Source organism: Tenrec ecaudatus, chromosome 9 (genome assembly GCF_050624435.1).
Source record: "Tenrec ecaudatus isolate mTenEca1 chromosome 9, mTenEca1.hap1, whole genome shotgun sequence".
NCBI classification, from domain to species: domain Eukaryota; kingdom Metazoa; phylum Chordata; class Mammalia; order Afrosoricida; family Tenrecidae; genus Tenrec; species Tenrec ecaudatus.
The window spans coordinates 29966732-29992712 of record NC_134538.1 but is presented as its reverse complement, the minus strand read 5'-3'; the positions used below and the strand labels follow the sequence as shown (position 1 = coordinate 29992712).

At 39.4% G+C, this 25981-nt stretch overlaps 1 protein-coding gene across 2 annotated transcripts in view; it reads right to left on the bottom strand.

The window, feature by feature from the left end:
• Positions 1-25981, bottom strand: part of UBE3A (ubiquitin protein ligase E3A) — a 137638-nt gene that overhangs the window by 2282 nt on the left and 109375 nt on the right. For both annotated transcript variants that reach the window (XM_075557959.1, XM_075557960.1), the window contains one exon: positions 680-823. In XM_075557959.1, coding sequence (XP_075414074.1) covers positions 680-823 — 144 coding nt within the window. The remainder of the gene's footprint in view (positions 1-679; positions 824-25981) is intronic.

The window sequence follows — 25981 nt, the reverse complement described above, 5'->3', positions numbered from 1 at the left end:
TTAAGTAACTTAGTTATGGCAAAGATAATATTTAAACCCATATTTTCAAGATTTCAAAGTCTGCATTCTTTAATGTTTATTAAAAATATTAAGAGCAGTATGATCATGTACATGATTTGACAGTAATATACTTAAATTTGTACTATTATGTATAAAATAACATAGAAAATTAGTGGAAATATACATTTTAGCCATTAAATATGCTATTGTGCATGGCTGGCCCCTACTCATCAAAAATATTAGGTTATATTAGTAGAGAGAGAATGCAAATGGCAAGAATACACAATTGGAGAGTGTTTCATCATGTAACATTACAATACATAACCACTACATCCCCATACATTACTGAGTAATGTGGCTTTCAGTGAACAATTCTGAATTCCAAGTTGAATAAACCAGACTAAAAGTCCAAACCATTATGAATATCATAATATTTTAAACTATACCTCCTCAAACCCTGGAGGTATAGTGGCTACGTATTGGACTGTGATCCGCATGGTTGGCAGTTGTTTTCTCCTCCCATAAACACTGACAGTCTGGCAGTGAGTATGGTTTTTTGAAACAATATTAACAAAAATATTCTTTGAACTAATGTTTCACACAATTTCCAAATTTCCACCAAAAAGTACAAGGGCATTTTTCACACTGCTGTTAAGTTTTCATATGTTATCATAATTACCTTTCTGTGTCAGGGCCGTTTTTTGCTATGATCATCTTTAATTTGCCGAGTCCTCCCACTGGGGCTCTGTCTGTGCCAGTTGTAAACTGTAAGAACAGTCTTTTCTGCTCATCTGTAAATGAATGAACGATTTCCCAGAACTCCCTAATGAGGAAAGATATAATAGTGATTTGACTTTTATTTTAACTAGCATTGTTAATTCAAGATTTTTATTAAAACCATAAAACCTCAATGTCTTAACAATGGGAATTATGTGAACTATAGTATGGTGCAGTATAGGAACACGACAAAATCCAGAACCAAAATACAAATTTTAAAAGGCTGAAAAGGAAGTACACTTTGAAAAATGAACTCTGGATGTCATCAGATAATTTTATTTAATCCTCTCTCATTTCCTTATTTCCTTATGCTCTACTTACTCATCTTTTTGGTGAAAGGGCAGCCAAAAAGAGTAACAAATGAACCATAAACCAAATGTGAGCAATACAAAGTATGAAAATGTAACATAAACAAGAACTAAGTAAGTGTATGCGATGTATAGGGATATAAGTATTCTGATATTTCTGTCACATGTGGCATTTTATATTAAGAAAATTATTTAACTCTTGTCCTTCCTAAAGCCCATCTAAGAAGTCATGCCATGATACAATGTTACTCTTAATCCTATCCAACAAAATGAAAGCTCATTAAGAGCCATCTTGACATGCGTCTATAAATCTACATATCTAATGTATATAATAATTTTCAGCCAAAACATTTCAAGGTTTTTGAAAGCTTAAAAGTACTTTTTGTTGGTTATACTTATAAATAAATAAATAAAATAATCAAACACCCTGACATTGAATCAATCCGGCCTCATAGAGACCCTAGAGGGGTGAATAGAAAAGCCACTCTGGGTTTCAAATGCTGTAAATCTTAATGGGCGCAGAAAGTCTCATCTTTCTCCCAGGGAGTGGCTGGTGAGTTCACACTGCTGACCTTGGAATAAGCAGTTCAACACATAATTCACTAGTTGGTTTATGGAACACATTTTAAAATTTATTTAAGAAGTTCTTTCTAGAATCTTGGCAAAAAATCTTATAACACTTCTCCAAACAGTATTTATAATTCCAGTTTTTTATCTTATAGAATTCCAATAAATTAATATTACCAAAATCCTGGTATTTTTCTTAGTCTAATACTACTGACACTGGTTAGTAAGCATTACTACACTTAAAAAAATCATTTTATTGGGGGCTCATACAATTCTTATCACAATCCATACATACATCCATTGTGTCAAGAACATATGTACATTTGTTGCCATCATCATTCTCAAAACATTTGCCTTCTACTTGAGCCCTTGATATCTACTGCTCATTTTCCCTCCCTCCCCACTCCCCCGTACCTTATGAACCCTTCATCATTCATAAATTATTATTTTGACATATATTACACTGTCTGACGCCTCCCCCTGCCTTCTTATCTGCTGTCCTTGCCCCAGGGAGGAGGCTATTCGTAGATTCTTGTAATCAGTTACCCCTTTCAACCCCACATTCCCTCCACCCTCCAGGCCTCGTCACTCTCACCACTGGTCCTGAAGGAGTCATCTGTCCTGGATTCCCTGTGTTTCCAGTTGCTATCTGTGCCTATGTACATCCTCTGGTCTAGCCAGATTTGTAAGGTAGAATTGGGATCATGATAGTATGGGGGCAGGGGGTATTTAAGAACTAGAGTAAAGTTATGTTTCATTGTTGCTGCCCTGCACCCTGCCTGGTTCATCTCCTCCCACAACCCTTCAGTAAGGGGTGTCCGGTTGGCTACCAATGGGCTTTGAGTCTCCACTCTGCACTCCCTTTTCAACTCAATCTTCCGTCTTGCTACTTCTGTTCCCTGACCCTGAAACACCCTCCTCTCAGTGCCTGCATAATTACCTAGCGCAAGCAATAAGCAAAAATAGTAAAGTGAACAAGGAATTTCCAGGAACATCTCTATGTAAGGCAAAGAGGAATTAGACCATATCATAAGTCATTCTTCTTAAGGTAGTGGACGAGAGAAATAAAATAATCTATGCCCAGAGCCCTCTGCCATAGCGAAACACTGCCCTATAGTGAGGAGATCCCGTCCTTCCATAGCTCAAGTGTTCTGAATTAAGATAGAACCAACTACAACAGGAAAGCAGATCTAGGGCACTTGAGAGGAGATCAAACCCTAATCATGTGCAAAATTCCTTTCCTAGCAGCATACTGTGATATAATAGAAGTTGTAGCTATATGGATTCAATCCTATTCATATCCCCTAAAATTCATCCAGATCAGAAGCAGCAATCAAATAAAAACACCCAGGACCAAAAAGTAGTGACAGAGCAGCAACCCTGACACATAAGTAGGAAATAAATGGGTACAACCAGTAGAGGTAGCATCTGAGTCCACACTACCAGGGCCCAGAAGGAGTTATGTGAAAGAACAGGGTATAGCGATAGCACTGACCAGGGTCACCCCAGATTGCAGAGCCCAATCCCAAGAATGAACTATATTGAGCTCATTCAAGTTCCAATACTGGCAACAGAATGGTTTAAAAGAAAGGTCTTGAAAAAAAAAAAAAGAAAGGTCTTGGAAAGTACCTGAGAACAAGAAATAGCATTCTTCAGAAGGCTAGGAGAGATGGAACACCTTATAAAGAAGAGGTGTTCCCTGAAAGTAGCCTTGGACTAAAGAGGGATGTTTATGATGTTAGTTGTGCTTGATTTGACCCCATGTAGAGAACTCTTCCTCCATAAGATCTTCAAGGTTGTTATCTTTCAAAGTAGGCTGCCACACAGGTCTTACGAGGTGCCTCTGGGTAAGTTCAAATGGCAAACCATTTAACTAGTAACTGAGGACCACCCAGGGTCTCCATATAAAGAAATGGAAATAGCTAATGAATAAATTCTCAACTAAACAAGATGGAACCTTTTCTATTGTTATACTAAAGAAGCTGCCTTTAGAGGAATAACAGAAGGGGGAATCCCTACAACCAAGAGTGCACTAAAGACACCCAAACTCGTCCCAATCCATGGAATCTAAAAGCAGGTCCAAAGAAATCTAATTTATTAAAAACAAAAAGGAATAATTCCAAAATTCAAATAAAGAAAAGAAATTTCAGCAGGAAGAAAAACTACAACAGAGAGTGTAACAACAGGCAGAAAAGAAAATCATTAGTCAGAAATATAAAATAGAGAAAGATGGCAAAATATGAAATATAACAGAATATTCAGAAATAAACATGACAACAATTTCTATTAGGGACATAATCTACCAAGCAAACTCACTGCTGTTGAGTGAATTCCTACTCCTAGTGAGCCGATAGGGTGGATAACTGCTCATAGGGTTCCCAAGGTTGTAAATATGTATTGCTTTATCTTATTCTTGTGGAGGGAGTGGCTGGTGGGTTAGCAGCCAGTGCTTAATGCACTGCACCATTAGTGTATCTTTTATCAACAGAGACCAGAATGAGCATAGCAAGATTAGACAATAAATGAACTCAAATATTTATAGCAATAGGACTGAAAAAATTTCAATGTTTAGCTACATAAGTTTTCATGTGGCAAATATAAACCTGTAAGTTAGAACAAAAGGCAAATGACAAACTAAGAATAAAGAACAGTTATAAATGTATCAGAATTAAAGGGAAATTTTCCCTAGCATAATTTCATTGTTAAAAAAATAGAGACCAACAACAAATCAGTAAAATAACTATAAAAATGACACATGAAAAGATGCTCACTCTCATCCATGAAGAGAACGTAAATTACAACTACAGTGAAATACCACTCTTTACCAGGTAGACAGACAACATATTTAGTTAAGCGAACTGCATGTAAAGGGATTACTCCTGGCAATTTTTCTTAATGCTATACTTACATATGTATAGAATAATACATTAAAAAGTCGGGGGGGGGGGGGACAATAATCTGTGTTCCAGGTCTTCTTTCTGTAATGGCCTGAGGTGATGTGCCAAAATGGTTCACTACTCACTTGCTTGACCAAGAGAACCCCACAAAATTATGCAAATCAAGAGCCCCAGTGAAACTACCCAGGCCATCAAGGGTATTCATATCCAGAAAACCATCAAATATTTGAAAGATGTTAGTTTGCAGAAGCAGTGAGTACACTTCCAATGTTACAATGGTGGAGTTGGTAAGGTGTGCCCAGGCCAACAGTGGGGTTAGTGGTCAAAAAACTGCTGAAATTTTGTTGCACATGCTTAAAAATTCAGAGAGGAATGGTGAATTTAAGGATTTACATGTGGTTTCTCTGGTCATTGAGTACATCCAGGTGAACAAAGTCCCCAAGACACACCACCAGACTTACAGAGCTCATGGCTAGATCAGTCCATACTTGAGCTACACTGCAACATTGGAATGACCCTGACTGAAAAGAACACATTGTTCCTAAACCAGAAAAAGAGGTTGCACAGAAGAAAAAGTTCCCCGAAGAAACTGAAGATCATAAAAGTTGAATTGGAAAAAAAAAAATCTGTGCTCCGCACAATGTGGTAGTATGCAGCCACATAAAAGAAGATGGAAAGTATTTCTGTATTAATATGGGGTGATGTCTAGCTATATTAGGGAAAATATTTCCCTGGCTTTTCTGCTGAAAAGTCCTAAAAACAAAAGCCCAAGAGTAGATATTATATACCATGACTGAAAAATCAGATTTCTAAATGCTATTCCCAATTAATGATAGCAAGACTCCTTGTTTTTAAAAAGGGGGGACTTCCGGGAAGATGGTGATGGAGTGACACATACCAGAGGGAATCCACAGAATCCAGCCCAGGAGTGTTGCTTAGAGGGAAATTCAACACTGCTAGAACACAGGAGGAGTATTATAAAGATGAGTAGGCACAGACCCACAGGGTTTTGAGGGGCTGGCAGCTTTTGGTTTACCTCAGTGGAAGCCAGCTGGGGCTTGACCTTGGCCCCGCCATTTGGAGCCTGTAGTGGGGCTTGGTCTCAACACAGTTACAGTCTCCCTCCTCCCCCACCTCAGGGCAAAGACAGGACCCCTGCAGCTCCACCAGCAAGGATCAGGGTTCAGCTACATTGTTGCTTCTGCTTACATGTCTGTTCTCTGTGGCCCCACCGACTTTAAGGGGTGCTCAGCAGCTTTCTCCTGGCTCAACTGCAGCTTGCCTCTGCGACATGCCACTCTGCCTCTGGGCAGGGACTAAACCCTTGAAGGTCCACAGGCCAGGAGTGGGACTCAGCTACATAGTTGCTTTTGTGTCCCTCTCTTCCCTATATTCCTGCACAGCCCAAACGGTCTTACTTTTTAATTTCTCTCACACTCCACTGCTGATCTCCAGAACACTCCCTTTGCCCGAGGGCATTTACAACTGTACCATACCCAACTAGGTGAGTTCCACCAGCGAAGGTAGCCCAAGGCTAGAGAAAGGCCCAATTTCCCACAAAGGGATACTCTGCCCAACTTCTCACCAGGGAATTCTTGTCTATATACCTGGGGACATAAGGCAGCTCACACAACATTCATCAACTTTCCAAGCTGTTGCAGGAACCTTTGCCTAACCTCTGCAACACCAAAGCAGGCAGCCCAGCAGCTCTGGGGCACTCCCCTGATAGGGAAGCCTCAGGAGGATACAGAGGTAGGGGTTAATCCCATAGTAAAATTAGCTGTAGGCAGTTCCAAGAAGCATTCCTATAAATCTCCCAGAGACCCAGTGCTCTTCGACTCCCTGGAAAATGGCACCTGGTCTCTCTCGAACAATGCAAAGCAAACAGCCATCAGACCTAATGACTTCAATGAAAGAACAAGAAAAACAAAAGGCAATGCAGAAGATGTCCTAAACAGAACAACATACATAGAAGAAGCAGACACTGAGCTGCCACAGAAAGAAACTTTCAAAATGCTGCTTGGAGTCATAGAAGATATGAGGGAAACTGAGGAAAAAGGATGAAATAATAAGAGAAGATAAAGGCCATACACCAAAAGGAAATACAGGAGCTTAGTGGGGAGATAACAAAAACCAGTAGCAGAATCACGGTCCTTGAAAATCGATTGGAGGAATCAGAGAACCGCATCAGTGACGACTGTAACAAACGTGAACAAAACTCTACTAAGATCAACAGAGAAGCTGAAGAAAACCTAAGAGCTATGTCTGATGCTATGAAGCGGAACAACATTAGAATTATTGGCTTACCGGAGGAAGACATAACAAAGAAGTCATCTGCAACAATAGTGAGAGAATTCTTGTAGGAAAGCTTCCCCAGTTTTTCCAGAATGAAAACCAGGCAACCATTCAGGAGGCTGAAAGAATACCAGCAAGACTGAACCCCAAGAAGTCATCAAGGGACATAATAGTTAAACTATCCAACTTTGAGGAAAAGGATCCTCGGTGGACGTAACGAATGCCAACAGACCCACAGCAATAGAAGAAATAGACAAGGTAATCAAGGGATTACCAACAAAAAATCCCCTGGGACAGATAGCTTCACTGGAGAATTCTACCTAGGATTTAGGGAAGAACTAACACGAATCCTACACAAACTCTTCCAGAACATAGAAAAAGATGGCAAACTCCCGAACTCCTTCTATGAAGTTAGTATAACTCTGATACCCAAACCGGGCAAGGATCCCACAAGAATCGAGAACTACAGACTAATATCCCTAATGAACATTGATGCAAAACTCCTTAACAAAATACTAGCCAACAGAATACAAATGTATAGAAAACAAATAATTCACCATGACCAAGTGGGATTCATACCAGGGATGCAGGGATGGTTCCACATATGAAAGACAATTAGCATTGTTTATCACATTAACATGAAAAACTTTAAGAACCAGATGATAATATCGACAGATGCAGAAAAAGCATTCAACAACATCCAACACCAATTCCTATTAAAGACACTTGAGAAGATAGGAATGGAAGGAAAGTTCCTCAAGACAATACAAGCTATATATGAAAAACCAACAGCCAACGTGGCAGTCAATGGAGAAAAGACTAACACAATCCCACTGAGAAAGGGGACCAGACAAGGATACCCCTTGTCCCCACTCCTATTTAATATCATACTGGAGGTTTTAGCTAACAGCATAAGGCAAAGAAGAGACATCAAAGGTATTCGTCTGGGGAAGGAAGAGGTAAAATTAACATTATTTGCAGATGATATGATTTTATATATGGAAAATCCCAAAAGTTCCACAAGGGGAGTACTGGAAGCAATAGAGGAATTTGGCAGAGTGGCAGGATACAAGATCAACAAACAGAAAAGTCCATCGGACTGTTATACACATCAGATAAGACCATAGAAGAAGAGATCAAAAAGGTGGTACCCTTCACAATAGCCAAACACAAATTGAAATATCTAGGTATACACCTGACTGAAAAAACAAAAGATCTATATGGGGTAAACTATAGAACACTATTACAAGAAACCAAGAGTGACCTCAACAAATGGAAGAATATTCCATGCTCGTGGATTGGAAGACTCAATAGAGTTAAGATGTCAGTTCTGCCAAAGGCACTATATAAGTTTAATGCTATCCCGATACAATTACCCTCATCTTTCTTCATAGAAATGGAAAAACTGATCACCAACTTCACATGGAGAGGGAAGAAACCCAGAATTAGCAGAGAACTACTCAAGAAGGACACCGGGGGAGGGCTTGTTTTACCTGACTTTAGCACATACTATACGGCCACAGCTGTCAAAACTGCATGGCATTGGTACAATGACAGATACTCAGATCAATGGAAAAAACTGAAAACCCAGAAATTAAATCATCAGCATACAGACAACTGATCTTTGATAAGGGTACCAAAAATATCAAATGGAATCAGATGCCCTCTCTAACAAGTGGTTCTGGAAAAAATGGATATTTACCTGCAAAAAAATGAAGCAAGACCCTTATCTCACTCCATGCACAAGACCTTGAAGTTAAACCCCAAACTATTAGGGCCATCAATGAGGGAATTGGGACCAACTTGAGAACATTGGCACAGGGAATACATAGGCTATCAGAACTAGGGAAGAACACAAACACTGAGGCGGAACAAATTGACAAATGGGATATAGTGAAGATAAAAAAATCTGTGTACATCGAAAGAATTCACCAAGAGAATAGTAAGAGAGTCCACAGACTGGAAAAACATCATTAGTAATGACACATCCGACAAAGGCCTGATTACTAAAATCTATAATACTTTGCTAGCTTCCAAAAAGAAAAAAACTAATTTCCCAGTAAGGAGGTGGGCAAAAGACTTGAACAGAAGTTTCACATGGGCAGAAACCCGAATGGCCAACAAACATATGAGAAAATGTTCCTGATCTTTAGCCAAAAGAGAAATGCAAATTAAAACAATAATGGGGTATCACCTAACACCTTCATAGGTAGCCCAATAAAAAAAATCAGAAAGCAACAAGTGTTGGAGGCACTGCTGGTGGACTTTTGTAAGTATGAACGACCACTATGGAAATCGATCTGGCGATATCTAAAACAGATGGAAATTGAGTTACCATATGACCCAGCAATCCTCTACTGGGCAAATACCCGGAAGAGGCAAGGAACAAACCAAGGCCAGACATCTGTGCCCCAATGTTCATTGTGGCACAGTTCATAATTACAAGGAGATGGAAGCAACCCAAATTTCCATCAACTGACAATTGGATTAAAAAACTGTGGACTATATATACAATGGAGTACTTACTATGCATCGCTAAAAAGCAGTGATGAACGTATGAAGCACATAGCGGCATGGGAAGAACTGGAGGAAATCATGCTAAGCGAAGTAAGTCAGGCACAAAAGGACAAGTACAACATCAGCCCGTTGAGGTAAGCATTAAAAAAAATGCAAAAAGGGCACATGGAAAAAGCTACTGTATACAAAGATTCTCGGGGTGAGGACAGTATAATATGGCAGGGACCAGATCAAATCCAGGGATCCACATGGTAGACAACTGGTGAGGAGGTGGGGAAAGGTTAAAAAAAAAAGGATTAGTATAAGGAAGAAATGAGGAATGGGGGCATGGGACGATAACCCACCCAAGGGGAGGGTATTGTTTATATCTCCATAGAGAAAGAGGGACCAGACTTCAACCCAGTGCCTCAAAGATGCGAATGCAACATTCCGGCGTGGAGTGGAAAGCTCTGGGGGGCGGGCCCCAGTCCCAAATACTAAGTGGATGCCTGTCCCTGCCCCCAGAAGAATTTATTTCTAAGGACAGCATGGAATCGGCAGCTCCGGGAGAGGGACATCTGATGGGAGCACACAGAAGCAGATGAAGGGGGAGTAGGAGAGAGTGGAGCACAGCCTGGCCCACCAAGCCCTGAGGACGACGACCCTAATTAGAGCAGCCAGTCCACAGGGAGGACCACATGGCCAGCCCCACTATGAGACATGACATCCTCACTGACCCATTGCCTGGCAGGGGACAGCACTGGAGACACAGTGTGGGAATTGCTACCGACCTGATCCCAGCATACCGGGGAAAAGCACTGGGAGAGTGCAGCAGAACAGCAAGGGAATAGACTGGCAAGGTCCCCAGGAATGATGAAGGTAGTCTTTGGGGCCGGGGCTTGGTGCCCCAAAAGACTGGACTGGAAAACACTCCTAAAGGCCAACAAACGATCATTGAACTAAGTACAAGCTTTTCTTTCTTGTTGTGTTTTGATCTTTGTCAGTGGTTTGTTGCTGTTGCTTTGTTGTATATTGTTGCGTGGTTTTGCTCTTTCTTGTTTTTGTGCATGTTATTATCTCCGCAGGTCTATCTAAATAAGATAGGCAGGATGAACAATCTGGAGGAGAAACAACGGGACTGGCAGTTACAGGCCGATATAGGATAAAGAGAGGTGGGGGGTAAGGAAGTGGTGTAAAAAAACCCAGGGACAAAGGAACAACAAGTGATACAAATTGGTGGTGAGACTGGTGCGGCAGGCCTGGTAGGGCATGATCAAGGGTAATGTAACGAAGAGGTATAGCTGAAACCCAGGTGGGGACGAGCATGACAGTGGGACAGGAGGAAAGTCAAGGGAAATAGAGGAAAGAGCTGAGAGCCAAAAGGCATTTATAGGGGTCTAGACAAAGACATGTACATATGCAAATATATATATACATATATATGATGGGGAAATAGATCTATGTGCCTATATTTATACGTTTAGCGTTGAGGTGACAGGACATTGGGCCCCTACTCAAGTACTCACTCCCTCAATGCAAGAATACTTTCTTCTATTAAATTGGCATTCTATGATGCTCACCCTCCTGACACAACCACTGAAGACAAAGTGGTGAGCAAGCAAATGTGGTAAAGAAAGCTGATGGTGCCTGACTATCAAAAGATATAGCGTCTGGGGTATTAAAGGCTTGAAGATAAACAAGCGGCCATCTAGCTCAGAAGCAACAAAGTCCATATGGAAGAACACACCAGCCTGTGTGATCACATGGTTTTGAAGGGATCAGTTATCAGTCATCAAAGAACCAAAAAATCCTATCATTGGGTGCACAAGCAAATGTAGCGAAGGAAGCTGATGGTGCCCGGCTATCAAAAGGTATAGTGTCTGGGGTCTTAAAAGGCTTGAAGGTGAACAAGCGGCCATCTAGCTCAGAAGCAACAAAGCCCACATGGAAAAAGCACACCAGACTGTGCGATCACAACGTGTCGAAGGGATCAGGTATAAGGCCATCATCAAAAAAAAAAATCTTACCATGGTAAATGAAGGGGGAAGTGCAGAGTGGAGACCCAAAGCCCATTTGTTGGCCACTGGAGATCCCCTTGCAGAAGGGTCTAGGGGAGGAGATGAGTCAGTCAGGGTGCGATGTAGCACCGATGAAGAACACAGCTCTCCTCCAGTTCCTAAATGTTCCCCCACCCCACCTCCAGCTATCATGATCCGAATTCTACCTTGCAAGTCTGGATAGAGCAGAGGATATACACTGGTGCTGATAGGAGCTGGAGACACAGGGAATCCAGGGCAGATGATATCTTCAGGACCAGGGGTGTGAGTGGCGATACTGGGAGGGTGGAAGCAGAGGGGGTTGGAAAGAGGGAACCGATTATAAGGATCTACATGTGACGTCCTCCCTAGGGGATAGACAACAGAAAAGTGGGTGAAGGGAGCCGTCCGACAGTGCAAGATATGACAAAATAATAATTTATAAATTATCAAGGGCTCATGAGGGCGGGGGAGCAGGGAGTGAGGGGGAAAAAAAGAGGACCTGATGCAAAGGGCTTAGAGCAAATGCTTTGGAAATGATTAGGGCAAAGAATGTACAGATGTGCTTTACACAATTGATGTATGTATGGATTGTAATAAGAGTTGTATGATCCCCTAATAAAGTGTTTTAAAAAAATAAAATACAATAAAAATAAATTAATTAAAAAAAGGAAGGGGCATTATTGGTATGAGGTTGAGAATGTACCGTATGAGTCAAAATCTTCAAAATTTAAGGAGATCATGTAAAAAAGCTGGTAGAGAAAGCCCCTGTGGTGAAGATTTCACTCGCCCCGTATCAAAGAGAATCAAATTATATATATAAATCTACACATTCAGAATCACATTTAAAAAATGAAGGGGACAAAACACATCAAATCAATTGGCACTATTAAAACTACACATTAACTCCACACTCTGAAAGTTTTCATTACATTTTATTGTTTCTTTGCAGTAGAAACTGTTTTTAAGGTATTAAGAGCCACACTGATTAAAAAAAGTAATGGCAGATAATACATGAAAGAACTAGATATTACTTTTCCAAATCATCAGTTATGACTCCTAGTGAAATACTGGATTCAGGTAAGGATCACGAAAATAAAGCCAGATGAAAAAGCAAATGAAAGATAATTTTCCCACAAATTTTTTAAAGTCCCATCATACATATGTGCATAACTATAATATCCCAATAGCAGTGGTTCTCAACCTTCCTAATGCTGCTAGCCTTTCATACAGTTCCTCATGTTATGGTGATCCCCAAACATAAAATTATTTTCTTTGCTACTTCATAACTGTTGTGACCCAGATTGAGAACTGCTGCCCTATAGAGAAAAAAGTACACCAAAAGTATACCAACAAGACAGATAAAAACTAAACTAATTTCAAACTGAGCTACAGAAATGTAAAAATAAGAGGTCCATGAAAGGACAACTAAATCAGAAACAGAAAACCTCAGGACACAGGTAACTAACGGCATAGATGATATAACAGAATGAAATGGGAAAAAAGAAAATAATTTTTATCATGTCAAATTCAAACACTAAACTAAAACACACAAGGGTGCACAAGAAAATGATTATATAGTAGAAACTGAAGACAGAAAGATGAAAAGTCCTAACCGCAACCCAAAAGGGATCTTGCTCCAGTAAGGCAGGAACACAACTTGAACCCACAGCGGGCTCCAAGAGTTTATTACATTTGTTCCCATTTTCTTTTGAGAAAGAAAACCACAAAACTTCTTCCTGCCAGAGGCGCTAGTACCTAGCATTCCAGGGTTTCTTGGCAGCTTCTCCCTCCCCTATCTAGGCAACTGGCGGACACTGGTACTCACTCTCCTTAGCAGGACCACCCCTTGATTGGAAGTCCCTCCTCCCCCTCCACCTTGGGCCTCCACTCTAATAGCATGTTTCCATCCTGGGATGACATGCAAGGAGTGGATATTATTGATTTGTGCAGAAATCCATAATAAAAAGGCCTCTGTATAAACACAATAACAGAAGAGCTGCACTCTCCCTGTGTAATATACAGGGTTGAATGAAAATTGAAACAGCGAATTTGAAGACAACCCAGCAGAATTCAGCAAATGAGAGGATAAACAGAAAAGCAAAAGAATCTGAAGAAAGTCTTTGAGGATGATGTGTTATACCATGAAGCAAAATAATTATTTGAATTATGGGGGTGCCTGCGCAGGAAGAAACAAGTAAGAATACAGTTAAAATAGTAAGGGATTCTTGGGAGAAAATTTCCCCAATATTGCAAAGGAGGATATGATAACCATCCAGGAAGCAGAGAGAACTACTAAGTAGATTAACCACCACCCACAGCATCATGGAAAAACTGGTTACCAACTTCATACAGAGAGGGAACCAGGATAAGGCAAAACAACCCTCAAAAATAAGAACAAAGTCGGTGGTATTACAAAACCTGACTTGAAAACTTACTATCCAGCCACAGTTGTCAAAACAGTCTGGTACTAATATAATGATATTGGTCCATGGACAGAAAACCCAGAAATAAAATCCTCTGTATAGAGACAACTGGTTTTTGACAAAGGGCCAAAAATCATTAAACGAGAGGCAGATGCCATCTTCAATAAATGGTGATAGAAAACCTGGTTATCCACCTGCAGAAGAATGAGACAAGACCCATATCTCACCCAATGCACAAAATAAACTCAAGGTAGATCAAAGACTTAATAAACCCCAAGTTATCATGATCATCAAGGAGAAAATTGGGATAAGTGCCCTAGTGCAGGGGAAATACATGGGCTCAACGATAACAAAGGAAACACACTCTGTGGAAGACAAAGTAGCTGAAGGGGACCTATTATAAATAAAACACCTGTGAACATTGAGACATTTCACTAAAGAGCAAAAAGAGAACCCACAGACTGGGAAAAGACAGTAATGACAACAGATAAAGCACTAACTAAAATATACAGTATTTTACAAGCCTACAAGAAAAAAAACCCAATGACTTTCTGAAAAGGGAGACAAAGGATGGCACTGGAATAGCTAATAAACATATATGGAAATGCTCCAGTGCAGTAGCTATCCAGGAAACGTAAGTAAAAACTACCATAAGACACCATATAATACCCGTAACTGTAGCCCAATTAAAAATAAACAGACTAATGAATGTTGGTGAGGGTGTGCTGAGATCAGAACTCTTATCCACAGCTGGTGGGCTTATGAATATGTACAGCCACTTTAGAAGGCAATATTTGGTGATACCTAAAATAGATGGCAATTGAAATACCATATGATCCAGCAATACCATTACTGGGCATATACCCAAAAGAAGAAACAGATCACAGACATTTGCTCCCCCATATTCATTGCAGCACAGTTTATAAGAGCAAGAAGATGAAAAACAGCCTAAAATCCCATCAGAGGATTGGACAAAAAAAAAAAACTCTGGTACAATGGAATACCACACATCCCAAAAAACCAGCAACATAATTAAGAAACACCTCAAGACAAAGCGGGATCTAGAAGATATTATGCTGAATAAAGTCAGTCAACCATAAAAGGACAAATCCTGTCAAAGGTCACTGTCACCGAAATAGGCAGCAGAACGGGCACAAGCTCAGTCTGCTGAGGGGTCGGACAGCCTGGTGGAGAGCCTGCCGGCATAAATGAAGCACACACCAGCCACTCTTAAGTATTTTGAAGATCACTTGGCTGGAGGGCGCCTCACTATACCTGGGATCAAATGGTCAAGGGGAGGGAGTGGGATGTTGTCTACAGAGTTTTGCCATGTAAATCTATGATAGCGTACCCCTGGACAGGTAGACAGCTCTATCAGAGGCATGAAGGATACTGACAGGGGGAAAAAAAAGATGACAGGACTGGGGAAAGGGTCTAAACATGTCATAGAACAGGGAGGATCGACTTCCAGTTGGGATGACTGAAAATACTTTTGGGGACAATATGGAAGCAGTCTTTGGGGATATGCAATGAATAGGCCACATTAACCAGGGCTTCTGGGTGTATCCTAGGGACCCAGTCCAGGTGCCTTGAAATGTTAGGACACAGAATCTTGGACATTCAAGGATCACAGTATGTTCCAGAGGCTCCAGTGAGATCCAATTCAGAAACTCCACTGGGTGAACTGAACTCTTCCTCAGGTACTCTATTAAGTCGGAAATACATGGTGTCTGAGGAAGCGTAAGATTGCTGAACTGTTAGTAGGCTACATTGATGCCCTATATGCTGGATTAAGATATGTATTATTCTGACAAACCCGGGACGTTCAGTTTTATTTTTTCATATTAGGGTGTATCTCAGAGGTGTTATGTCATTGGAGGTAAGCCTCATAAAGTTGTATTATACGTTTATCTGTGTTTTGGAATATGAAACCCAGGATTGAGGAAACTATAGGCACAGCAAGTACAATAACGTTGTTTCTTGTTTTATTTTTTTTGTGGGGAGGGGTGTGGTACAGTAGTGGTGGTGGGGTAAAGGGAGCCGATGTCAAAGAGATTCCAGGAAGAAAAAGAATGTTTGGAAACGGATTGATGATCCGTAGTAATGATACAATACTGCTTGACCTGATTGATCTACATAATGATATATGCATTAAATCTCAATTTAATAATAAATTTTAATAATAAATTTTTCAAAAAGATGACTTATAACCCCCAACTGTTTTTTTAAATAGAATTCAAAATCTCCTAACACAACAGTCAAAATATCTATGACGCAAAACCAAAAAGAACTGGGAAATTCACAGCTTGAAGAAAATAAATCTAATGATGCCACAATTGATAAATCAGTTGATAAGGCTTTTAAAAGAATCACGGAAAAATATCCTATATAAGCTACGTGGTTCTCTTGAAACAAACGTAGCAATAGAAATGAAAAGGTTTCAAAAAACAAAAAAAGACCAAAGAAAGAAGTGAACAGTCTCAGGAACATGTGAAAAATAATGAAAGATTCCATAGTTGAGTTCAGATGAGAGAAGAGCATGGTTTTAAAAGATCACATGAAGACAGAAAAGTTTCTATGTTGGGTAAAGGACAAAAGTCCATAAATTGAAGCTGAGGAAAACTTCAGAAAGCACAAACCAAAACAAACCCATGGATAGTCACATCATGATTCACTTTCCGAAACCTAAAGAAAAAGATGGACGTATTTGGTTCGGGCCACCCAGGGACGGACACACACACACACACACACACACACACACACACACACACACAAATCTTGCAAGAGGTAGAGATATGACATGTGAGGAGGCTTCAAAAAGTTTACCCCTTACAACAAAAAATGAATTAAAATAGTAAGTAAATTAATAGATTAGCTATAGAATACCAATTAGAATCCCAGATATTTTTCATTTGAGTCAATGGAGATCAAAAAGAAAATTGTCACATATTTCAAGGTAACTGATTCAAATCCACTCGATGTTTCTTCCCAATTTTTTGTTTGTTTTTTTCATCAAAAGGCATCTTTTAATGTTTGTGGACGTTATGTGTTTTCAGAGCAATACAGAAGTTTCTAGAGCTGGAAAGTTCCATAAGGATCGCCTGGTTCATAGAGAAACAAGCCCGTGTGTGACAGGTTTGGTGGTCCAGAAGAAAAACTCCAGGATGGTACCAATCCACCCTCCAGTTAGGCCTTTTCTAACTAAGGACAGCAAGTTCTCTTAAATTTAAAAAGAAAAATTTTCTACAGTAGTATAAAGAATCGCTACAAAGTCACAGAAACCTTTATTAAACCAAAAATATGAAGCAACTGTCTCTTCACAATTCTTCTAGGTACATACGCTTCTGAAAGTGGCATTTCCATCTCTAACCCATCCTCAAAGATTACTCTTGAAGTGATACCCTAATCAAATGGCAGTTCGGATTTTCGAGAGACTCAAATGATGCGTGTGCCTTTCCAGTGTTCTTTTGGTATACTGGTTACACTTTGGGGAGCTGCACATCTGCAAAGTCTGTAGTTCAGAAACACCAGCTGCTTCACGGGAGAAAGATGGGGCTTTCTACGCTCGGAAACCGTTACATCCAGGCTCGGAAACTCATAAGGGCATTTCTGCCCTGTTCTATGGGGTCGCTATGAGTCAGCATCCAGTCAATGGCAGGCAGTTTTGAGAGTAAAAAACAGTATGGGGGCAAAATCAAGACTGTAGGATGGATGCGGTAGGGTATCCCAATTGAATTCTCAGAGAAAAGGCCCCTCTAGTTTTGAAGAGTGAGTATGTGCATTGTGCATTGTTATGATGGAAAACAACTCCTTGGCAGAGCTTTTCTGACCTCTGCCTCTTAGTTTTCCATTTTCTTAAAACCTTTCCTATTAATAAGTCCATATGTCCTTTGAGAAAATCTATCAAGAGTACCCCCTGGGAATCCCTTAGGAAACAGTTATCATAAACATCTGAGCTGACATCTCTGTCAAGAATTGGAGCTGACTGAGGACATTTTCTCGTATGCCACTGTAAAGAGTCTTAGACAAGTGTTTTTTGAAGAACATGTCTGCAACCATCCACTGATGAAGCACATTTTGTTTGGAATAAACCTATACATGTATGAACTGAAAAAAGAGCAACACTGAAAGATTTGGAGTTAGCCGATCTACTTTTGAAGTTTGTCTAAAAGGCATAAATAAAAGATGGAATCTTAAAGGATCAGGAAAGTGGTTCTAGAAACAAGAAAGCCACCTGTGAACATGCACATGAGGATTTCTTCTTAAAAAAAAAAAAAAAAGGAAAAATCAGTGTGAGGAAAAACATAGGCTTCCTGGAAACTTGAATTTTAAAGCAAAATAGACCCCAAAGACTGTAGGAACAAGCAGAACAAAAGGAGGAAGGAGAACAACTTCAATTGAGGGTAAAGACAGTCTCTCACGGATGCCACTAAGCACTATCTGTCTAACTGCTATGTTCCTTCCTGCAGACGGTTTCTGACAACTACTGCTGGCCATAACAGACCACCTCCTTCACTGTACTCTTCCAGTTTTCCCAGCAACTGCTGCCACCATTGTCACCACTTGAGCTATGCTACAAATGGCAGGCCCACAGCACCTTACACTCACCGATGCTCTACCCACCCATTATAATCATAGCTGCTCACGCCAATCCCCAGATCAGTTGCCATAAGTGACACAGTGAACAGCCTACTTGCTAAGCATCCATTTATTACACCAACTCACCCTAAGTGCCTCAGTCTTCTCATCTTTATTTAAGACCCACCTGAATGTGCACTGAATTTACTAATACACCCCACCATTCTCAAGCCCTAAAGACTAAGACTCCTGGATGAGAGACAATCCCAAATAAAATGGCATTTTCTTATTTTTTCTTTGCCTTCCCACTGTTTTTTTCCCCTTTCAATATTTTTATCAATCCTATTTTTATTCATCTTTTTAAAAATCATTTTACTAGGGGCTCATACAGCTTACCACGATCCATACATACATCAATTGTGTAAAGCCCATTTGTACATTCATTGCCTTCACCATTCTCAAAATATCTACTCTCCATCCAAGCCCCTGATATCAGCTCATTTTTCCCTCCCTTGCCGCTCCCCCACCCTCATGAACCCTTGATAATTTACAAATTATTATTTTGTCATATTGTGCACTGTCTGACGTCTCCCTTCACCCACTTTTCTGTTGTCCGTCCCCCAGGGAGGTCACATGCAGATCCTTGTAATCGGTTCCCCCTTTCCAATCCACCCTCCCGCCACCCTTCCAGTATTGCCATTCACACCACTGGTCCTGAAGGGATCATCCTCCCTAGATTCCCTGTGTTTCCAGTTCCTATCTGTACCAGTGCACATCCTCTGGTCTAGCCAGATTTGTAAGGTAGAATTGGGATCATAATAGTGGGGGGAGAGAAAGCATTTAGGAACTAAAGTTGTTATGTTTCATTGTTGCTACATCGCACCCTGACTGGCTCATCTCCTCTACGAGACTTCTGTAAGGGGATGTCCAGTGGCCTACAAATGGGCTTTGGGTCTGCACTCCGCACTCTACCCCTCATTCACTATGATATGATTTTTTGTTCTCATGATACCTGTTAACTGATCCCCTCGGCACCACGTGATCACACAGACTTATGTGCTTCTTCCATGTGGGCTTTGTTGCTTCTGAGATAGATGGCTGCTTGTTTACCTTTAAGCCTTTAAGATCCCAGACGCTATATCTTTTTATAGTTGGACACCATCAGCTTTCTTCACCACATTTGTTTATTCACCCGCTGTCTTCAGTGGTTGTATTGAGAAGGTGAGCATCATAGAATGCCAATTGAAAAGAAGGAAGTATTCTTGCATTGAGGGAGTACTTGAGTGGAGGCCCAATGCCCATCTGCTTCCTTAATACTAAATGTATAAATACATGCACATAGATCTATTTCCGCATCCTCATATATAAATATATTTACATATGTACATGCCTTTATTTAGACCTCTATAAATGCCCTTTGCCTCCTAGCTCTTTCCTCTATTTCCTTTGACTTTCCTCTTGTCCCACTATCATGCTCAGTCTTCATTTGGGTTTCAGTAATTCCTCTTGGTTACATTACCCTTCATCACATCCTACCAGGCTTCCTACACCCTCCTCACCACCAATTTGGATCATTTGTTGTTCCCTTGTCCCTGGGTTTGTTAACACACTACCTTTCCCCCCATAATTTTTATTCTTAAAAAATATTTATTTAAAATTTTAAATCCCTTTCATCCCCTTTTTACTGTTTTCTCCGTCTTCTTTTTCCTTTTCTTTTATACTTCCTATAAAGGCTCTCCTGCACAACTTGAAATAGTGAACTATACCCACACAAATCAGCCTCCTTCAACCCTAATAGCTACATCAGCATGTTACAGAGATAGGAAATATTAGTGTACATCGGAAAAATAACAACAAAACTACAAACAGATACAAACAAGTGGATACCACTAAAACAAAAAAGGAATTTTTTGACCAAGAACAGGTGATAGAATTACCAGAAAATTTCAAAAGAATGATGTTAAGGTACCTTGAATAGATGGAGGACTAAGGAGGAAAATTCAAAACAAAACAAAAACTAGATAACAAACACGAAACAGAAATGCAGGCTATAATGAAAAGGTAACAGAAGTAGATAACACTTTAAAAGACCAGAAAAATAAAATTGAGGAAATGCAAGGTCAAATTAGTGAGCCTGAAGAAAAATCTTGGCTTCAATACACAAGAACAATCAACAAAAAGTGCAAACATGTCTGAAAAAAATCTTAACAAGTATGTGGGGCATTATAAAGAGGAAAAAGGTATGGCTTATTGATATTTTAAAATAGTACAGGATATCTTGATAGAAAATTACCCTCACCGAAGAAAAGAGAAAGTAATTATCCAGTGAGCTGAGACAACCCCAAACAATGTAGACCCTGAAAGAAAAACATCATATGGTGTAGTCACACTTTTAAATATCTACGACAAGGAGAATCCTAAGAGCAGTTAGAGGAAAATAAACAGTCACTTACGAAGGAAACCCATAAAAAAATTTTTTTAAAAACCTAAGTGTTCAACAGAAACCATGCAGGAAGGACAATAGAATGACATGAATGAAACCTTGGAAGAAACAAAAACAAAAAACTTACCAACAAAGAATCTAGCAAAATTATCCCTCACATGAGGGAAAAGTAAAGGTATTTTCCAGACAAGGATAAATTAAAAGAATTAATTTTTTTTTAAAAGGCAGGAATCGAAAAAAATTGTTAAGGGAGCACTCTGCGCAAATATTCATAAAAACAGTAGACAAATGTAAAATCAACACAGATTACACCACCCAGAAATAAATGCTCTGAAAACCATATGCAAAACAGCACAGAAAAATACAAGGAAACCAGTAATAAAACACACGCACAAAATAGTCACTGAATGTAATTGGAGTGAACACACTAGTTAAAAGACAAAAGAGCACACTGGGTAAGAAAGCAAGACCCATCAGTATGCTGTCCACAAGAACACACATTAGTCGCAAAGACAAATAAAGGATAAAAGTAAAAGGGATAGAAATACATATCAATCTAATGGCAACCAGGGGAAAAAAAGGGTAGTAATGGCAATATTAATGACCGATAAAATGAACTTGAAGGCTAAATCCATCATGAGAGCCAAATATGGACATTTAAAAAGTGATTAAACTAAATAAAACATATCCATAATAAACATATATAACCAATGCAATACCCTCTAAATAAATAAAACTATTACAAAGCTGAAGAGAGCAATAGAAAATGCAACAATTATGAGACTTCAATAGACCATTCACAAGGAAAGGCAGATCACCAGGACCACCTCAATCTCCTTGAAATATAACAGCAGAAGTACACATTCTTTTGCAGAACACATGGAACATTCTCTAGAAATCAATCAGATTTGGACAGAAAACAAGTCTTTATGTGGAAATATGAGCATGAGTAATATATAATGAAAAAAGTACAAGATATTTTCTCAGATAGTGATGTTAGGAAATTAGAAGTCAACCGTTTAAAGACCTGGGGTAAAAATTCAGAGGCATGCAAACTGAACAACACAATCCTTTAAAAACTAATGAGTAAATGATAAAATAAGGTAGAAAACTGAAAAACTCGAAACAAATGAGTGACAGCACACATACATAACAAAAGCAGTATTTAGTGGGTGATGTATTGCAATAAATGCATATATGAAAACAACAAAGAACTGAAATCAAGACCTTAACCTAGCATCTTCAACAACCAGAAGAGAAATTAAACTTTGAAGAGAAAAAATATTAAAGAAAGCATAATAATAGAAAAAATATCAACAAGACATTGGTTCTTTGAGAGAATTAAGAAAATTGAAAGCTACTGGAAAGATAAAGAAAGAAGATTCAGTTATAAAGAATAAAAAGGGTGACGTTACAACAGATCCAAATGAAATTTTAAAAATCCTAACATATTACAAGACAATAATCAACAAAATAGAAAACTTAGAAAAAAATGAACAAATCTCAAGAACTGCAAGATCTGTTTAAGTTAAATGATGATGTATAAAACCTCTAAAGATTCATAACAAAAGAAGAAATAGACTAGGTCATAAAAAACTTTCAGCCAAAAAAACCCCAAAAAACAAACTCAGAATCATATGGCTTCACCATTCATTCAGAGACGGGCTAACCAAATTTACACAGGATACTACAGAATATAGAAAAGAACAGAATACAGGAAAGCCAGAAGGGAATACGGTCACCAGATAGCAAGCATGGGATAATCACCACAGCAACTAAGAGAGAAGTTCAACTGCACTTCCTGGCAGCAAGAAATCCAATTTAAAGCTAAGTAGACTCAAATTTCTTAAAGCAGGAGAGCAGCAATGCCTGCTCAAGACGACCAAGTAAAATACTAGAATGAAATGTGCAAAAGCTAAGAATTAAAAATACAAAAAGAACTTATTCTACATATCTGAAACTAAAAGAACTCAAGAACTTGAATTGTCATATTGAAAACTTCTCTAGCTAAATACTGAATGATGTAGAAAACATTAAAAGAAGATGGAAAGAATGGAGTCACTACACCAAAAAGAACTAGTAAACATTCCACCATTTCAGGAGGTAGAATACAAAGGAGTACCAAAAACCCCGAACTGCCCTGGGCAGAGCAGGGTCTTCATATTACACATTTTCCCCACTAGGCGAACATTGAGCAACTCTCTCAAGTTAATGCACTCAGTGACATCTCCTGGAAAGGTTCTCTATGGTCACAGCATTTTTTCATAATAGCAGTTTTGCTAAAACCTCCTTTTTTGTGATGGCTGATTTAAGAGAACAGCATGCAGCTGTGAAATTTTGTTTTCCGGCTAGGGAAAAATACCGCAGAAACTGTTGTGATGTTGAACACAGCTTACAAAGACAGTGTGTATAGTGGGGGGAGTATACGAGTGGTTTTCTAATTACAAAAAGGTGAAACGTTGATTGTTGACAAATCTCATTCTGGGCATCTGTCAACTTCCCTAATGGACAGAAAATGTCAACTCAGTGCACGAGTAGTTCGTCCTACCAGGTCAAGTGTTAATCAAGCTTTCTATTTAGAGGTCTGAAAAGATATGGTTAACAGTATGTGATAAAACAGGGCTGATTTGTGGCAGACAGGGGGAATGGTTTTGCCATCACCACAATGCATCTGTTCACATAGCCATGTCAGTGCACCAGTTTTGGGCATAAAACAGCATGGCTCTCTTACCCCTACATACCTGACTCCATGACCTCGTTTCTGCAAATTAAAACATGAAAGGACAGTGATTTGACAACATTGAAGAGATGAAGAAAAAAATGAGGGAGGTGCTGTCAGCCATCCAAACAGATGAGTTTGAAAAGTGTTTCCAAGAATAAAGTTGTAGATTTGACAAATGTATTAAGTGTAATGGAGAATACTTTGAAGGTGATAAAGTTCTTTTGTAAAAAAATTTAAATACATAGCTTTGAAAAAAATTTCATTTTTTCGTGGGGGTATCTGCTTGTGTAAGCAAAAACAATGGTTCTACAATGGTACTGAAGTTAGAAGTTAAAGCTGCACTGAAAGGACTAGCCAAAAACCAGGGTCCGGGAATTCATGGAATACCAATCTATTTGTTTCAACAACCTGATGAAGCACTGGAAGTTTAGACTAACTCATCTATACCAGGAAATTGAAAAGACGGCTAGTTGGCCAACTGACTGGCAGAGATCCGTATTTGTACCTAGTCCAAAGAAAAGTGACCCAACATAAAGAATGTTCAGAATGTACAACATTATCATTAAAATAAATAACAAGAAAGTAAAATTTTGCTGAAGATCATCCAACACTGGTTGTAGCAGCACGCTGACAGGGAATTGCCAGATGTTCAGGCTAGATTCAGAAGACATAGAACAAGGAATAAATTGTTGGTGTCAGATAGATCTTAGCTGAAAACAGTCTAAAAGAAAATGGTTAATAGTGTATAATTGATTGTGCAACAAACAATAGATGGCCTTGAGAAGAATGGGAAACATTACACTGTGCTCATGCAAAACCCCAACTGGATCAAGAGGCAGTTGGGGAAACAAAACTAGGGCATGCTGTATGGTTTAGAGTCAGGAAAAGTGTGTCAGGGCTGTCTCCTCTCGTCATACTTATTCAGTCTGTACGCAGAGCAAATATTCAGAGAAACTAGATAAGAAGAAAAATGTGGCATCAGGATTAGAGGAAGGCTTCTTAACCTTTGATATGTATATGGCACAAGCTTTGTTTGCTGAAAACATGGAGGACTTATCTCAGCAGAGGACAATTTTCAAAAATGGGGGAGAGAGAAAAGGCCACTCAGTAGCTGCCATACAAAACTATGCTAAGATCACTCTAAATCAATGGCCAACCCTTTAGCAAACCTTACAGGAAATTCAAGATGAGGGGAGGGAGGCATATATGCCTCAGAGGTGGTAATTACTTTTCTTTGGTAGGTGAACTGGGAAGAGCAACCTCCTATCAGAAAAAAAAACCACAAAACGCTTTAATACTGACAGAAAACATAAGGGGAGAATAAATCTAGTACTGTGTTCCTAATTGGATACTTTTGAGCTACTTTCTCTGTCCTTGGTGGCACAGGTCATGCGCTACACAGATTGGGACTTTAGACTTCGTTCTTTTTAGGTGTGCAGCTACATAGGCCACACCAAAAGGACTCAATGTGAATTGGGCTTTATCTCAACTCACCTTCGGCCCTTGGCCATAAGGGTGAAATTTCCTAGTGTCAGAGGAAGCAAGTGCCTGCTATTTCAAGGTCATAGTCATGGGACCTCTTGCTTTGAGGGTGGTCCAACGAATAGAGCCCAGGACTACGATATATTTACTATTGTAACGCCCTCCTTGCTTTGTAATGACATGCATTAATCTGGTAGGTATGAGTCTGCCAATGTGAATGAATATTATTGAAAGTTTTGCCCTATTACCAACCCCCACTATTTGTATTAAAAGTGTCCAGTAACTTAAGAATTTAATCTGTACAAGTCAACAAGGCATGTATGGCAGTTCATAGTTCACCTATACTTGTATAATTCCTTTTCCATAGTATTTTAAATTCTTTATCACTGGACAAATTAGACACTATCAGAATTACCTTATGCCCCAAGGGTATGTATGATTAATAATATTCTCTAATATAAAGTGATAATAGTGTCTCTAATGTAAGGTGACCAGATTTTAACATGGTAAAGTGGGACACCATTGATAAAACTCATATCCTGGCCAAATAGCCACATGGCAGCCGAAAACTGTATACCCTAGCTTGTTGTGCACTTTCCAAAAATCGGGACTTTTTTAAAATGCTGTGGGACACGCAAAATTGTTTAAAATCGGGACTGTCCCGCCAAAAGCGGTATGTCTGGTCACCTTACTCTAAAGTGAACCAGAGACATATATAAACCATACATAATTGGATTTTGCACCCACACTTAATTCTTAATTGTAGCCCCCATCTAACAACAATCAGATCTTACGATGTGGTCCTGATTGATGCTAACCTTCATGAAGACATCAATGAAAACATAGGTACTACAGCAAAGTGCGGTGAAGAAACCAGATGGTGCCTGGCTATCATAAAGAATAGTATCTGTGTCTGGGGTCTTGAAGGCTTGTTTCAAAATAAGTAGCCATTTA